General features: G+C 44.5%; 1 protein-coding gene across 1 annotated transcript in view; it reads left to right on the top strand.

Moving 5' to 3' along the window:
* FAT4 (FAT atypical cadherin 4) overlaps nt 1-16272 on the top strand; it is a 125400-nt gene that overhangs the window by 83168 nt on the left and 25960 nt on the right. The window contains exons 7-9 of the mRNA XM_050973694.1: nt 4748-4928; nt 8212-8462; nt 10805-15154. Coding sequence (XP_050829651.1) covers nt 4748-4928; nt 8212-8462; nt 10805-15154 — 4782 coding nt within the window. The remainder of the gene's footprint in view (nt 1-4747; nt 4929-8211; nt 8463-10804; nt 15155-16272) is intronic.

The following is a 16272-nucleotide window of genomic DNA, read 5'->3' on the forward strand; positions in this document are numbered from 1 at the left end:
AAACAATATGTTGATGGTGTGCTGGACACATTCTCCTATTTCTAATTTCTGCTGTGAGCCAAACAGCACCACGCAGCCGAGATAATTTCCAATAGCATCATCTTTTCCTGAGCTTTCTTGAAGAACCTAAATGGCTTTGCAAGTTTCCTTTCATGGCTTTTTCTTGCTGCTCCAGTGCACTAAGTGCTCTGATCATTCCCCAGTCACCCAGATGTGGTGTGGAGAGCTGAACATGTACCAGAGCAGACACTGCCACGGATTGGGGGATTCCAGGGAGCCCAAACAGCTCACCTTCCCCATTCCCCAGAACAAGGGACAGGCACATGGTGCTCCCTTCTTCCAAGGCTGCATGGATGGACTGAGGCAGAATGAAAGCAGTCTTCAGGTGCACCCCTTGTGGGTGACTTTGTGGCAATGAGTGGCTTGTGATGAGTTCATCCAGAAATGTGTATTGACCTCTCTTTGCTGGTTATCCAGCATTTGAAAGGCAGAGATTGTCAGGTTAAATGGTATTTCTCCCCACTGTCACCTTCCTGCATTCTGTGTCCTTTCTTCTGTTTGAATTACTGCACAGAGCCAATATTTTTCATCCCACCTCTCCCGGACAGAGAGAAGAAAAAATTCAGGTTGCTTGTTACAACTTTTAAAGTAAAAAATTACAAATATCATCATATTTTTTGGGGTGATCAGCCTCAAGCAATCATGGGTGAATGGAGCAGAAGACCTGCTCGTAGCCCTTCATCAGTCCCAGTCCCATCTTGCTGGGGAGAGCAAGAGAGGGGAGCCACAGCCCAGTGCTGGCCCAGCCCAAGGTGGCCTCTCATAACCTCTCTCTGTAACTCATCCTCCACCACAGGCTCCCTTGGTCTGCTCCTTCTCTTCATCCCAGACACATGTTTACTTGCAGATGTAAGCAAAAAAGCTGAAATTTTTGGAAGAACATCCGTGGGAAGCAGTTTTCCCCCTGAACTCAGCGTTGCTATTTTGACACTATCCCAGGTTAATCTCTGTTTCAGCAGTGACGTGTGTGGGACTGTCTGCTTAGTGTATATGTACAGCTGCCACCTAGGAAATAAACTGTGCAGCTCACAGAAACAGACCTCAGCACTCAGAGATGGGAAATCCACAACTAGAATGACAATAATATATGAGTGGCACCATCTTATACATTGTAAAGATGTGATGCTCACTGAACCAGAACAGACAATTCAATCTCTCCCATTTAGTTCATGTAGTGAATTTTATGTTCTTTCATTATTCATCATTTGGTTCCTTCACTCCTCCATCCTTCTAGAAAACTCTTTTTCCAGCTTGGATATTCCAAGACTCTGTGAGATGTAGTATTTTGGGATTTGGAAAAAAAAAAACCTACTAGTTGTATAACACTAGACAAATGCTCTAAATGAGGAGTGTCTGACAAAGAAATAGTTGCTGCTTCTGCTGAAAAATAGTTCAGGCTATCATGAAAAATCATAGAAATATTTAATGCAAGTTCACTAAGGGAAGAGTGTATGTTTCTTTGTGGCTTTAGCCCTCAGGGCTGTTTTTAAAAGTACTCAGAGGCTTGTGTGGCTGTGTACAGCAATTTTAGATAGGCTGTAACATGTCTGGTTTATTAAGAATGGTTTGGGGTCATCTTGTGTGTTTGGCTAATATTGCAGAAGTTACACTAAATTTACTGCAGTTATTTATGCAAAATATTAAAATAGGGATGATGCTCTACCCTAATAAGAATTAACTGACTTGGGGAAGATTTGCTATTGAAGCAAAACTAAGAAATCTGGGAACTCAGCCTGACCGTGGAAACTACTTCTCTCACCACAAATATGACATGTACATTTTATGAAACCTGCTTATTACCAAGGGCCAAATTCTGTGGTCCTTGTGCAAGCACAGCTTTCACTGGAAGTTCACTGAGGACGGTAGAATTTGGCCCTGAGCTATTTCTTTTCCATATGAAATTACTTCATTTGTAATTTCCTCTTCTTATATTTCTCAGTAACTGCAGAAATGTGAGCTAGTCATTTAATTTCGACCGAGTAAAAGCTTTGAGGACTCTCTGTGAAATTGCAATTTTGTCTTTCTGTGTAATAGAATAAAGGATTAAATTTGTGGACGTGATATTTTGCTTAGAGGGAAAAAAAAAATCCCATATCTGGATAACTACACAGACAGGAAACCAATGTAAATACGTGAGTTTTTCCATCCAAGTAAGATGAGAAAGGTTTGGGGTTTAGAACCGGGGAGCAATGACTTGGGATGTTACAAACAGCTGAATTAAAATGGGACTTCTGGGATGTCTCTGTGAGCACTCTGCAGCCACAAGCTAACGCTGATGAGGTCTGGGTTACTTATGTTACCCCAGCTAATTTTGTTGGTGTGCTGCTCAGCCTTGGCTGGTTAAGTCCCTTCCCTGAGGCTGACACAAATGAGCCCACGCTGTGCTGCATGGTGCCTCACAGACACTTCCAGGGAGGAAGGGGAATTGGAGAATAAGGCACTGGGGCATGAGGCAAAGCTTGGGATCTAAAGGCACTGCCACCTGTGTTCCTTTTTGTGACTTAACCCACGGAGTGAATTTTCTGGCCTTGGCTTTGTCTTAGCAAATACATCGGAAAGAGCGAGTCTCAGGTTTTAGCTGTGAGTTAGCTTTCTTTTCCAGGCTGAATTGCATTACTGATGCTCTTTGAATGTGACTTACCCAAGATTAATTTCTGAATTATATATAAATTGTTTAATCAGCTGCGAAACTTTACAACTTTCAACCTTTCATTTCATTAGCTGCGAGATGAATGTCAATAAAATGCGTTTGGAAGGCCAGAGCTTGATGACACACACAGCAAACGCCGCTGAGGACTCTCTTTCCTTTAATGCAGTAATAATAAACACTTCACAGGCAATATTTCAGCAATCAAGAACACTTTTGCAGGATTTTCTATCTATATGTGTTTGGCTGAATGACAAAATCGTGAGTTAAAAAAAAAAAAGGGGGCTAAAAAATGAGTCAGACTTATTGCCTTAATGTAACCTTCCTGGCTGAAAGCGTTTTAATTGGCAGAGTGAATTACCTCAGAGCAGAGCAGAGAAAGGCCTCTATTGTGTGATGTGAAATCTATACTCCTTGGCTGGCACGTTCTTTCCTCGGCCTTGTGATCCTTCCCCTCTGATCAGCAGCCTCCAAGCCCAGCCTTGTGAGATTTATAACACCTTTCAATTGGAAGCTCTGTCATTCAGCCCATTTGGGCATTAAACCACGTTAGTGCAAAGCATTTTTGTGGTGCAAAACCCTCCTGCCCGTGCTGAGGCTGCTCCCAGCTTCTTCCCGCCTCGCTTCTTCAGCCTTCAAGGGTTAACACGTCGGAAAATGGGTTGCTATTTCTCCTTTTATGTAAGAACTGTGTGTTTGGAGCCCTTGCCAGGAGCAGATGAGACCCAAGAGCAGAGCCTGCCTCCTTCCCAGCCCCGAGGCTGAGCTGCAGCAATCCCCTTGGATAGCAGTGACCCAGTCGTCGGCGGGGCTGGAAGGACCGGGGCGGTCGCGCGGGGCAGCCTGCGTTCCGTCAAGTGACGGCTCCGTGTAATATGCCTGCCTCGCAGCAAGGACTCCACCAATCTCCAGCCCAGAGCATTTCATTATCCTCCCTTTATCCCAGTCCAGCAAATGCTGAATTGGTGGGTCTGAGATGGAAGGGGAAAGCTGTGCAATCTTGGGTGAAAGAGGCATGGTCGTCATCTGTCTTTTGAGTAAAAGCAGCCATAACTTAAGTGTTTTGTGCTCTGCTATCACTTTTTCCTTCTCCTTCCTATGTATTCAAGGAAAGGAATGATCCCTTTTCTCCAGGGGAAAAAGTGGGTTAGCAGAAGATGTCTTGCTGATTCTTGGCCGAAAAGAAGGGTAATGAATGGACTGACAAAACTAACATGAACTTGTAAAAGTCTTCATTGTCTTTTTTTGGATTTGACAAAGGAAAAGCTGAAGAGGACAAACACTGAGAGATTGCACATGAATAAACATGCTATTTCATGCTCCTTGCTGCTCATCAGAGTTAAGTTTAGAATAACAAGGAGGATGAAAGCCCTGGGTTAAATAAGTTCAGTCCGATTTCCCGTAAGCCAGTATCCCATTGGAGCGAGCGTTATTTGCTGCTATGGATGGTTGCTTCTAGGGAGAGAATGAGTCTGAACAGGGCTGGAGACTCACTTCAACCTTCTCACCCGCTCCCAGAAGGTCTCCCCAGGTCAGGGTGCGACCGGCAGTGGAAAAGCCACGCGGAAAGCTGGGTTTTGCCACTGTTTCCACTCTATTTGTTCTGCGGGTGAATAAATTGAGGGCTGGAGTCTTCACGTCTGTCAGCGTGCCACCTTTGAAGGTCTTCTTGCAGAGGAATAGGAAAGTCAACCACATCTTCAAATTGGTCCTAATTGTTACAGGAAGGCTTTCTGAGCGGTTCCAAGACCATCTTTTTCCACTGAGCTTGTATTACAAAATATTTCTGGAATTAGATGTAGCAAGAAAAATAATAACTTTTTTTTTTTTCTTTTTTTTTTTGTCTTTCACAACTTGTACTTTATGTCAAGATGACTTTGAAACAAACCTGACCCTGTTCTCTGTGTTGAGCCGGCTTCCTTGCTCTGTGACCTGTGACATGCTCAAACGCTCGGCTCCAAATCGGGGCTGGCAGAGCTCCGATTAGCATGCTGGTGTTTGTAACCTCTAGCACTTTGTACCCTCCCCCCTTTCCCACAGGATCTCCTGCCCTCACTGGCACTGGAACCATAGCTGTCACAGTGGATGATGTCAATGACAACGTCCCCACGTTTGCCTTTAACATGTATTTTGCCACTGTTCCGGAGGATGCTCCCACGGGGACAGATATTTTGCTCGTCAACTCCTCGGACGCTGATGCTTCTACAAATGCTGTCATTAGGTAGGTCGATTACTGCTGCTCTGTGTAATACTGCCTCATATCTTGCCTGAAGATTTCTTATTCCCTAGTGTCCATCACCAGCGTGCCCTAAAGCTGTAAGACAAAAAATAGAACAGCTTTGTGTGTGTAACTAAATTACTTGGGCAAATCTGTCTTTTTGTTGTTTACAGGCTTTTAGAGTTATATTGAGGACAAATAGAGTTGTGGAGTTGTTTTTTTACTGAGTGAAAAGCAAGCTAGTTTAATTTGCAGCTGCACTCACTACAGGCCTTGCTGCTGCATTCACACCTTTTCATGTAGTGAGGAATTTTCAGTGAAAGCAAATGTGCTCCTTGAGTACAGCTTTAGTCAATTAATGTCTTCAGTTTAGCATGAACATTACTCAAGGTGAATCATAAAGTTTAGGCCATTCAGAAAACCAGTAAAAAGTTGGAATTTGGCAGTTTTGCACAGGGCTCAGTGGATGGAACTTAACTGGGCACTGGGCTGCATGCTGGCCATTCCCAATTCCACAGGCAAGAGTAAAGAAGATGCTGAGTGGCAGAGACAAGCTGAAGATTATCCACTGAGGACAGATACATTGCCAATGCAATGTAAAGCAAGATTAGTTCTTAATCTTACCACATTTTACTATTGTGGCTGTAAACATTACTGTTTCCAAACTTACAAAGCAGGATATAAAAGTAGCTTCTTTATTTACCTTTGTTAGTTCACCTCAGTTCCTTCTTCAAAGAGCATAAGAATGCCACTGTGTCACTTTTTTAAAAGGAAGTAAAATAGAACTATGTTATGGCAAAACACTATCTACAAAATAATGAAATATTTTCTTTCCAACTAGCTACAAGCCAGAAATAGAAGCTTGACATCTAGACATCTTTAGATACTTGAAAATCATCCAAAAATACCATTTATTAAATTGTGGAGCAATCAAGCTTTTAATTCTGTTCACTCATAGTCTAAGGAACTATTTCTGGCAAGCTCCTTTATAAAAAAAAAGAATTCCATGCAGAGCATGAATGACTGTAATGATTGTGTCCTGTAATCAAAAATTATCAGAGTGCTCTTGGATTTCTTTAGTGTGGTTAAATTGCTTTAATATCTCTGCCATTAGTCTTTGTCATTCACTCAGTACCGCATCGTAGGGTTAGTTGATAAAAATATTTTCTCCCTTCATAAGTAGCTATTAAAACATTGTTTTCAGGTTTTGTTTTACACTCTTCAGGCTCAGGAACAGACTTTGTTTTTCTTGGACAGAATTTGTCCAGATTCAGCATTTAAAGCAGATCTTAAAGAATGGCTGGTGTTACAAAACTGGTGAAAGCCAGAAGGACCAGAACATGTAAGGTCGTCTTGTCAGAGGTGCTGAGCACTCAGAACTCCTTTTCTGTCTTGTTAGAGTCTGTTCAAAATTAAACCTTTGGTTTCCAATAGGGATATCTAAGATCCTTGGCTAACATTTTCATGCAAAGTCAAAAAATGTGCTGTGCTTTGAAAGAAGTGTTTAAGTTTCTGCAAAGCTGTCACCTGTCCATACGTGCCAATTCTTGTTCTCTTGTTTCTGGTGACAACCTGTGAAGCCATTAAATGAGGGTTATAAATGGCAATGCAAACTTGAGCAGTCCTGTTAAAAATAGTAGACATAAGAGTCAAAAGGCCATATTTTAAGTGTTTAGATCAAATTCCTTTTATGCCACTTGCCAGCATTAGAGTTTCAAGGGGTTTTTGGTTTTGCTTCATTTTTTGGGGGTTGAGTCTGGATTTTTTTGCAGTTGTGTTGAGACACCTACACTGTCAAGTTGGTTTGCATGCAGGTACAATTCAGAATATCTTACGACAAATGTAATATGTCTTTATCATTTCCTTTTAAAAAAATTATATTTGTAGTATCTTTCCAGTGCTAACAAGTGGAAACACAGAAAAGAAAGTTTCTGTCTCTGCAATATCCCACTAAGGGTTAAATCACTGCAAATCACAGATGAAATGTGCCTAGTGCTGCTGTTTAGGGAGAGCTAAGTGGTGCTTTAGGCTTTGTGCACATTCTTTCTATTCTAGGTGCTCATTGCTATGGCTGGAGAATAATTACATATGGCCATCACATTATATCACAATTAAGCAATTAAAGCATGCTTGTGGCGTTGTGCAGAGATTAATGACTGAGCAGGAGAACTTGCCACAGCTTATTACACAGGCTGGCTCTCAACCCTCTCAGTGCAGCTTCTGGGCTGTGTTATTACTGCTGTCATAACCTGTTCTGGTCTTAAAGAGGTGAAGATAGGAATATTAATTTCTTTCATTAAAGCCACTGTATTCTGAGTCTTTGGTGGAATCATACCTCAGAAGAGCTGCTGCTGTGCTGTAGCAGAGGGGCAATGCTTAGCCCAGCTGTGTTGGGTATGATATTGAATATGAGAATTGATCATTTGAGCCAGTTTTTGTTTTCATTGTTTTCTCAAAAATCCAAATTATTAAAAAGGGTAATATTAACCAAGTACCTTTAAAAACACATCTTTGAGATTCATGCTGTATGAACACAAGCTGGATAAGTATTCCAAGAGAAGGGACAAATCCAGTGTGGTAGGAAGGCAGAGGCAGCCTCTACAACATGCCTGTAGTGAGCACACAGTCAGTTCTTATCAGATCACATGGGGATGTGTGCACACACAAACACACCCACCAGTTTGAGGGTTAAACTCTGGTCCCTATTAGCCTCTGTTAACAGAGCTCTGTGGTTACTAATTTGCTATGAATTGCTATAAATTCACATTGAAATCTTGAATAGCAAAACTAAGGATCAGGAAACAATATGGGTATTAAATGTTCTCTTTATTTTGTAAAGCTGTCATCATTTTATTTCAAAAAACAGTACTTTTTCTAACTGTATTCTGCAGGTTCAGTTAAGAGGAACATCAGCCTTTTGAAGTAACAGCTAATTCATTAGCCCAGGGAAATCAGCACTAAAGGATGCCTCCAGCAGGCAGTTTTGAGAGTATGTCCAATGTTATCTTCAAATATCCAAAAGCTCAGTCAGCTCATGTGTTGGAAATCTGTGTTAAACAGCTGGAAATCCCCAGAAACGTTATTTATGACAGGCCTTGAAATTTGGAAAAAGTCAAACAGTGAAGACAGATGGAGAGTCAGATGAAAATGGGACAGTCTGTGTTGATACCCATCAGCATGGTGGTCTGAAGAGTATAGAAAATTAGTATAAAAATTATCTTAAGGCAGCAGGCTGTCTTTTGAAATACGAATCCAATTTTTCTCCCTTGGTTTTCCTCTCCAACAGCTACAGGCTCAGGGGCGGCAATTCCCAATTCACCATCAACCCTTCCACGGGCCAGATCATCACCAGCGCTCTCCTGGACCGGGAGGCGAGGGAGAACTACACCCTGGTGGTGGTAGCCAGTGATGGGGGCTTCCCCAGGGCTCTGTCCAGCTCTACCAGCGTGCTGGTGTCCGTGGCCGACGTGAACGACAACCCGCCCAAGTTCCAGCACCACCCCTACGTCACCCACGTGCCATCGCCCACCTCTTCAGGTAACTCTGGCACTTCCATCAGCAGAGAATCATGGGATGGTTTGGGTTGGAAGGAACCCTAAAGATCATCTAGTAGCACTTGCCATGGGCAGGAACATCTTCCACTAAATCAGGTTGCTCAAAGTCCCATCTCAACCTGGCCTTGAACGCTTCCAGGGATTCTGAACACATTCACGGCTTCTCTGGGCAACATCTTAATGAAATGCTCAGCTTTGCCACAGAAATTATTCTGTGATGTTTCTCTGCAGCTGTTTTCCTGGGATTGTCTTTGTGCTGCATGGGAATGAAGAATAACAAACCTCAAGTTACCATCCACAGTTTAGCAGGTTTTTACTGTTGGGTTCCTCCCATCCAAATTCAGTTATGTTCCTGTAGTTACATAAAGTACACGCACTGTAAATGATCACCCACTCAAAAAAGTTATTATTTTGCTAGGGTTAGGAAGACAATGGCCTCTTTTTATTTCTGAAAGTCTCCTCTGAGCAATTCCTAAACTGGATTTCGACAGCCTCTTCCAAAAATGCCATGTCTATGTCAGATGTTAATTATGTTGCCTTTCCTTGAGCCAAGTGGTGAAGTAAAATAAAATAAAAGTAATCAAGCAGCAATCTGCCTTTTGTGGAGCCTACACCCAAATTCAAGTTACTTCACTCAACACAGGAGTTAATTTCTGTTTTAGTTCATGTTCTGTGTTTTCACATACATACACATACATGGATATGTGATGCCTACAGAGAGCATTCCATGACAAATGGTTCACAAAACAAATTTTCTTTTTACAGAAGAAAAGATTATTTCCATGTCTTGGATTTTGTCTCTTAATTTTAAACAATTGCAAATACTTCTCCTTTTTATGGAAGAATGAATTTGTTTACAATTCTTCTCTCTTTCCAGAACAACATTATGAAATTGTTTTATTATTGCATTGGTGAAACTTCGTGTAATCTGACTAGTGCCTTTGTCTGATTGTTTTTGGGATGTTTCTTCAAATTCTTTTCACAAGGGGTACACATAGGTTGACATGATGTTTTCTGGCAATAACTTTTTGGGTGCTTTTTTTTTTTTGTATGAAATCTCTTATAACTAGAAACCTAAGCTATGTTTACTCTGTTTTTAACTTTTCAAAGACGTAGGGATGTATCCTCTTTTCTTACTCACAACTTCCTTTACATTTTGGTATTTTTTAATAGGGTTTAAAAAGAGGAACTAGTAATAATATTAGTATTATAATCTGAATAACTGAAGCACAAAATCTTCATTTCTTCCTGTCCCATTTTTCACAGGGGTTTGAATACTGTTCTTGTCTAAATATTCCTGCCCCTGGAGTATACAAATCACTGCACATGACAAATAGTGACATGAAGTATAGTTTTAAGGGATGCTGTCAAAGTCATTTTGCCTCTAAATGATTTTCCCTTTAGAGGTGGAAAACAGCATTATTTTTATACAAAACTGGGTATTTTCTAAATTTTAGTAGCAGTAAAACATCAACAGTGTTCTGCAAATGGGTTAGACAGTGTCAAATTTGAAAGGCATATCATGCTTTAGATCTGTAATATCTGGTGAAGAAGAACACCCTGGGTTCTCCTTGTGAGTGTGCAAATGTAGAGGATAATGCAAATGGTGCACATACAGTCAAGCTTATTGTGAAGCACAAATTTAAAAGACCTGAAAAGTCTGAGTATAATCATGTTTTTGCACTTTTGTGCAATAGTTTTGTCTTTCTGTTTTACCAGCATGCTTTTAAAAATGCAGTCCTCTTAGTTACTGTCCTTGGAATACTCTTAGGAATAAGGGGCTAGTGAGGAGAAAGAAGCAGCACCTGGGGAGCAGGAAGGGAAGGGACTGCAAGGGACTACTGTGGTGTAGGGTAAATGTCTGTGGATGCTGCCTGTTCTCTTAAGTAACCTTAACAGTCCTTGAATTCCAGGGTGGAGGTTTTTTCGTGGATAAATAGGCTCAGAGTAATTTAAAAAATCAAAATACCATTCAGTCTTACTGGGTTTATGGTTTTTATTGTGTGAATGTTCTAGAAGCAGGCTTTCCCCTAAAAGGCTGAAGGTCTTTCTCCCAGTTACTGAGATCTGTATGTCCATCTCTCTGAATGCAGTGTCTTGTTTTCCAACTCAACATTTTTTGGCTGCGTGCATGTCTTGTGGACTCACAGACTCACCTGCCCCTTGCTGAACTCACTTTGTTGTGACAAAAGCAGTTCATTTTCAGGGCAGTGTGGGGAAGAGCATGCTGCTCCAGGATGTGCTTCCGAGTGCAAGGCTGGCATGATGTTTCTCACAGTCAGTGCATTCATTAAAGGACTGACCTAGCTTTGTTCTGCATTTCAGGCTCATTCGTGTTTGCTGTGACTGTCACCGACGCAGATACTGGCTCCAACGCCGAGCTCCATTATTCCCTCGTGGGGAAGAACTCTGAGAAATTCCACATTGATCCAGCAAGGGGGGCAATCCTGGCTGCAAAACCACTGGTGGGAGAGTCCGAAGTCACCATTTCTGTTCACGTGAGGGATGGTGGCCGGTACCCCAAGACAGACTCTACCACTGTCACCGTGAGGTTTGTGGACAAAGCCGAATTTCCTCGTGTTCAGGCAGAGCAGGAGACCTTCACGTTCCCTGAAAACCAAGCAGTTGGGACACTTGTCACCACTGTCTCTGGATCTTCAGCCAGAGGAGGCTCCTTGTCCTATTACATTGCCAGCGGTAACCTGGGCAGCACCTTCCTGGTGGACCAGGTGACGGGACAGCTTTCTATCGGGCGGGCTTTAGATTTCGAAGCCGTGCAGAAGTACGTGGTGTGGATTGAGGCCAGAGACACGGGCTTTCCCCCCTTTTCCTCCTACAAGAAATTGGAAGTATCAGTGATTGATGTCAACGACAACGTGCCGGAGTTTGAGCAAGATCCCTTCATTGCAGAAATAGCGGAGAACCTGTCCCCACGGAAGATACTGACAGTGGCTGCTGTCGACAGAGACAGTGGTCTGAATGGACAGCTCAATTATGAAATAATTGAGGGCAATACTGAAAACAGTTTCAGTATCAATCGAGCCACTGGTGAGATCAGAAGCGTCAGGCCCTTGGACAGGGAGAAACTGTCTCAGTACACGCTAACCATAAAAGCTTCAGATAAAGGCACTCCGCTCCAGAGCACGACTGTCAAAGTTATCATTAATATTTTAGATGAAAATGACAATGCTCCGAGGTTTTCACAGATATTCAGTGCTTCTGTGCCTGAAAATGCTCCTCTGGGTTTCACAGTAACGCGAGTCACAACATCAGATGAGGACATTGGGGTGAACGCGGTCAGCAGGTACTCCATAAGGGATACGAGTCTCCCTTTTATCATAAATCCCAGCACTGGGGACATCACCATCAGCAGACCACTGAACAGGGAGGACACCGACCGCTACAGAATCAGGGTCTCTGCACATGACTCGGGGTGGACAGTGAGCACGGACGTCACCATATTTGTCACAGATGTCAATGACAATGCCCCACGATTTATAAAACCATCCTATTACCTGGAGTGTCCTGAGCTTCCTGGGATTGGGCTAAAGGTCACCCAGGTTTCAGCCACCGATCCAGATGAAGGCTCCAATGGTCAAGTCTTCTACTTCATAAAATCCCAGTCCGAGTTCTTCCGCATTAACGCAACCACGGGAGAGATTTTCAACAAGCAGTACTTAAGGTACCAAAACTCCAGCGGTTCCAGCAATGTCAACATCAACAGGCACAGCTTCATCGTGACATCATCAGACCGGGGCAGTCCCCCCTTGGTGAGTGAGACCACCGTCACCATAAACGTGGTGGACAGCAATGACAACGCACCGCTCTTCCTTGCCCCTAAATATTTCACTCCTGTCACTAAGAACGTGAGGGTCGGCACAAATTTGATTAAAGTTACTGCGGTGGATGACAAGGACTTTGGCTTGAATTCTGAAGTGGAGTACTTCATCTCTGAGGAGAGCAAAACGAATAAATTCAGACTAGACAGGAGTACAGGCTGGATTTCTGTGTCATCTTCACTAATGGCTGATTTGAACAAAAACTTCCTGTTGAAAGTGAAAGCTAAAGACAAGGGTAATCCCCCACTCTCATCCGAAGTAGCTGTTGAAATAGTAGTGACAGAAGAAAATTACCACACACCTGAGTTTTCCCAGAGCCGCATGAGCGTTACTATCCCGGAGAGCTACTCTGTTGGAACGGTGGTCAGGACGGCTTCAGCACGAGACAGAGATGCTGCCATGAACGGATTAATCAGCTACAATATTTCCTCTGGAAATGAAGCTGGAATCTTTGCTATTAACGCCACCACTGGTACACTGACACTGGCCAAACCACTTGATTTTGAGTTACACCAAAAGCACGAGCTGGTTGTTACTGCCACGGACGGAGGATGGGTGTCCCGAACAGGCTACTGTAGTGTCACTGTTAATGTCATTGATGTCAATGACAACTCCCCAGCATTCAGCCCTGAGGAGTACTTTCCCACCGTGCTAGAAAATGCCCCCAGTGGGACAACTGTTATTTGTTTAAACGCCACTGATGCTGACTCTGGTTCTAACGCTGTGATTGCGTATGCCATCCAGTCCTCAGACAGCGACCTCTTTGTCATCGACCCCAACACGGGAACCATCACCACCCAGGGATTTTTAGACTATGAAACAAAGCAGAGTTACCATCTAACAGTAAAGGCTTTTAATGTTCCAGATGAAGAGAGGTGCAGCTTTGCTACTGTCAACATCCAGTTGGAAGGGACAAATGAATATGTGCCCCGTTTTGTGTCCAAGCTTTATTACTTTGAGGTTTCAGAGGCAGCCTCCAAAGGTACCGTTGTTGGGGAAGTTTTTGCGAGTGATCGTGATATGGGCATTGATGGAGAAGTCCACTACCTCATCTTTGGCAACAGCAGAAAGAAGGGCTTCCAGGTGGATGAGAAAAGTGGCCAGATCTACGTTTCAGGACCTCTTGACAGAGAAAAAGAAGAACGAATCTCTTTGAAAGTCCTTGCAAAAAATTTGGGGAGCATTCGTGGCGCAGATATAGATGAAGTAACCGTTAATATCACAATCCTGGATGCCAACGATCCTCCCGTTTTTACCTTGGGAGCCTACAATATACGGATCAGCGAGGGTGTTCCCCCAGGCACCCACGTCACGTTCGTCAGCGCCTTCGATTCAGATTCTGTCCCCAGCTGGAGCAGGTTTTCCTATTTCATCGGGTCTGGCAACGAGAACGGCGCCTTTTCCATCAACCCGCAGACGGGACAGGTGACAGTCACTGCAGAGCTGGATCGAGAAACGCTGCCTGTCTACAACCTCTCCGTGCTGGCCATCGATTCGGGAACGCCCTCTGCGACAGGAAGTGCCTCTCTGGTGGTGACTTTGGAAGACATCAACGACAACGGCCCTACCTTGTCCACCAGCCAAGGAGAAGTCCTGGAGAATAACCGTGCGGGAACCCTGGTGATGACGCTGCAGTCGTCGGATCCCGATCTCCCTCCCAATCAAGGTCCTTTCACCTATTACTTGCTCAGCACTGGCCCTGCCACCAGCTACTTCAGCCTCAGCACGGCTGGAGTCCTGACAACCACGAGGGAGATTGACAGGGAGCAAATCAGCGATTTCTACCTCTCGGTGATTACCAGAGACTCTGGCGTTCCTCAGATGTCTTCCACAGGAACTGTGCAGATCAAGGTAATAGACCAAAACGACAACCCATCTCAGCCCAGAACAGTAGAAATCTTTGTTCATTATTATGGCAACCTCTTCCCAGGTGGAATTTTGGGCAACGTAAAGCCTCAGGATCCGGACGTGCTAGACAGCTTCCAGTGCTCCCTCACCTCAGGAGTCACCAGCCTTTTCAGCATTCCCGGGGGCACCTGCGAGCTGCACTCGCAGGCGAGGTCCACAGATGGCACGTTTGACCTGGCCGTCCTCAGCAGCGACGGGCTGCACGGCGCCGTCACCAGCAGCGTCCGCGTCTTCTTCGCGGGCTTCAGCAACGCCACCATCGACAACAGCGTCCTCCTGCGCCTGAGCGCCCACAGCGTGCGCGACTTCCTCACCAACCACTACCTGCACTTCCTGCGCATCGCCAGCTCCCAGCTGACGGGGCTGGGCACGGCCATCCAGCTCTACGGCCTCTCCGAGGACAGCAACCACACCTTCCTGATGGCGGCCGTCAAGCGCGGCAACAACCAGTACGTGAACCCCAGCGGCGTGGCCACCTTCTTCGAGAGCATCAGGGACGTCCTCTTCCGCCAGAGCGGCGTGCGGGTCGAGGCCGTGGACCACGACTGGTGCCTGCAGAGCCCCTGCCAGAACGGGGGGAGCTGCCTGAGGAGGCTGGCAGTGAGTGCCACCCTGAGGACCCACGAGAGCGTGCCCGTGATCGTGGTGGCCAACGAGCCGCTGCGGCCCTTCGTGTGCCGGTGCCTGCCGGGCTACGAGGGGAGCCTGTGCGAGACCGACATCGACGAGTGCCTCCCGTCGCCCTGCCACAACGACGGCACCTGCCACAACCTGGTGGGGGGCTTCTCCTGCAGCTGCCCGGAGGGTTTCACCGGCATGGCCTGCGAGAGGGACGTCAACGAGTGCCTTTCCAACCCCTGCAGGAACGGTGCTGCCTGCCAGAACTTCCCAGGGAGCTTCAACTGCGTTTGTAAAACCGGGTACACAGGTATGCTTTACTCCTCCTCCTACCTTACAGTCCAGAAAAGATGGCTAGAGTGCCTTCTTAGCCCAAGATTGTCTGAATACAGGCATCTCCAGTGGATGAAGAGGTCATGCAAGATGAGTGTGAAAGCTCAGGATACCCAGGTGCCTGCAATGTGATTTCATTTTAGCTCTCTCCCAAGGCAAATCTCGCTTACCTGATTCGCATTAGGGCAGAAAGATTTTTGCGAGGGCTATTCAAAATTTTCAAGTGTGGGGAAACCATTTCCAATGCTTAAGTATGATTTCTCTGTACATGTTATTGTTATGCATATTGTGGGAGCATTTCAAGTCTGCTAGAAGTGTGCCAAGCAAGAAAATCAGCCTCTGCCCCAAATTACTTGCAGACCAGAAAACAGATGAAGATTATGGGAAAAAAACAGAATTCAGGCAAAATGGTCAACCTCTGTGTTCTGTATTTTGTCCCTTGGTAATTTATTTTTTTCATTAAGTGCAGAAATGTCTGCAGCATTCCTACCCCTTCTGAGTATTTTTTCTCTCATATTTATTACGCATTCAAACACAGCAGCATTGTAACCCAGAAAAGCAGGCTGCTCTGTGCTTCTGCCATGAGTAGGATATTTAAGGAAGGTCTGAACAATTTTATCCAGTGCTTATAATAGCCACTTTTCTTAGAAATCTGAAAAAAGAAAAAAATCTAACCAGAGGAGATTAGGTAAGGCTTTCAGTGCCTTTTCTAAGGCAGAAATGCTCCTTTTCTAAGGAGTATTTCTGCCTTGAAGAAGCTTCAGGGCAGCCCAGCTCAGCACAGCTGTGTCCATTGGGACTTGGTGTGGGACTTGCCACCATCACAACTCACCTGTAACCCACAGAGGGATCAAGAGATCCACTGTTCCTTTGGGTTTTTTACCTAAAGCAGGTCTGTGCAGGAGACAATGAAGAAGAAAGTTAATTTCAAAGTAAAGATTTAATTACTTAATTTAAATCACAGCTGCAGCAGTGGATACATATTCAGTGCAGTATCAAGGACACAGATGAGATCTTCTGCATGAGCCTCACAAATATGCTCCTGAGCCTCAGGTCAGGAGCAATTGCTGTTAATTGACAAGCAGTTCTAATTAA

Source organism: Serinus canaria, chromosome 4, assembly GCF_022539315.1.
Source record: "Serinus canaria isolate serCan28SL12 chromosome 4, serCan2020, whole genome shotgun sequence".
NCBI classification, from domain to species: domain Eukaryota; kingdom Metazoa; phylum Chordata; class Aves; order Passeriformes; family Fringillidae; genus Serinus; species Serinus canaria.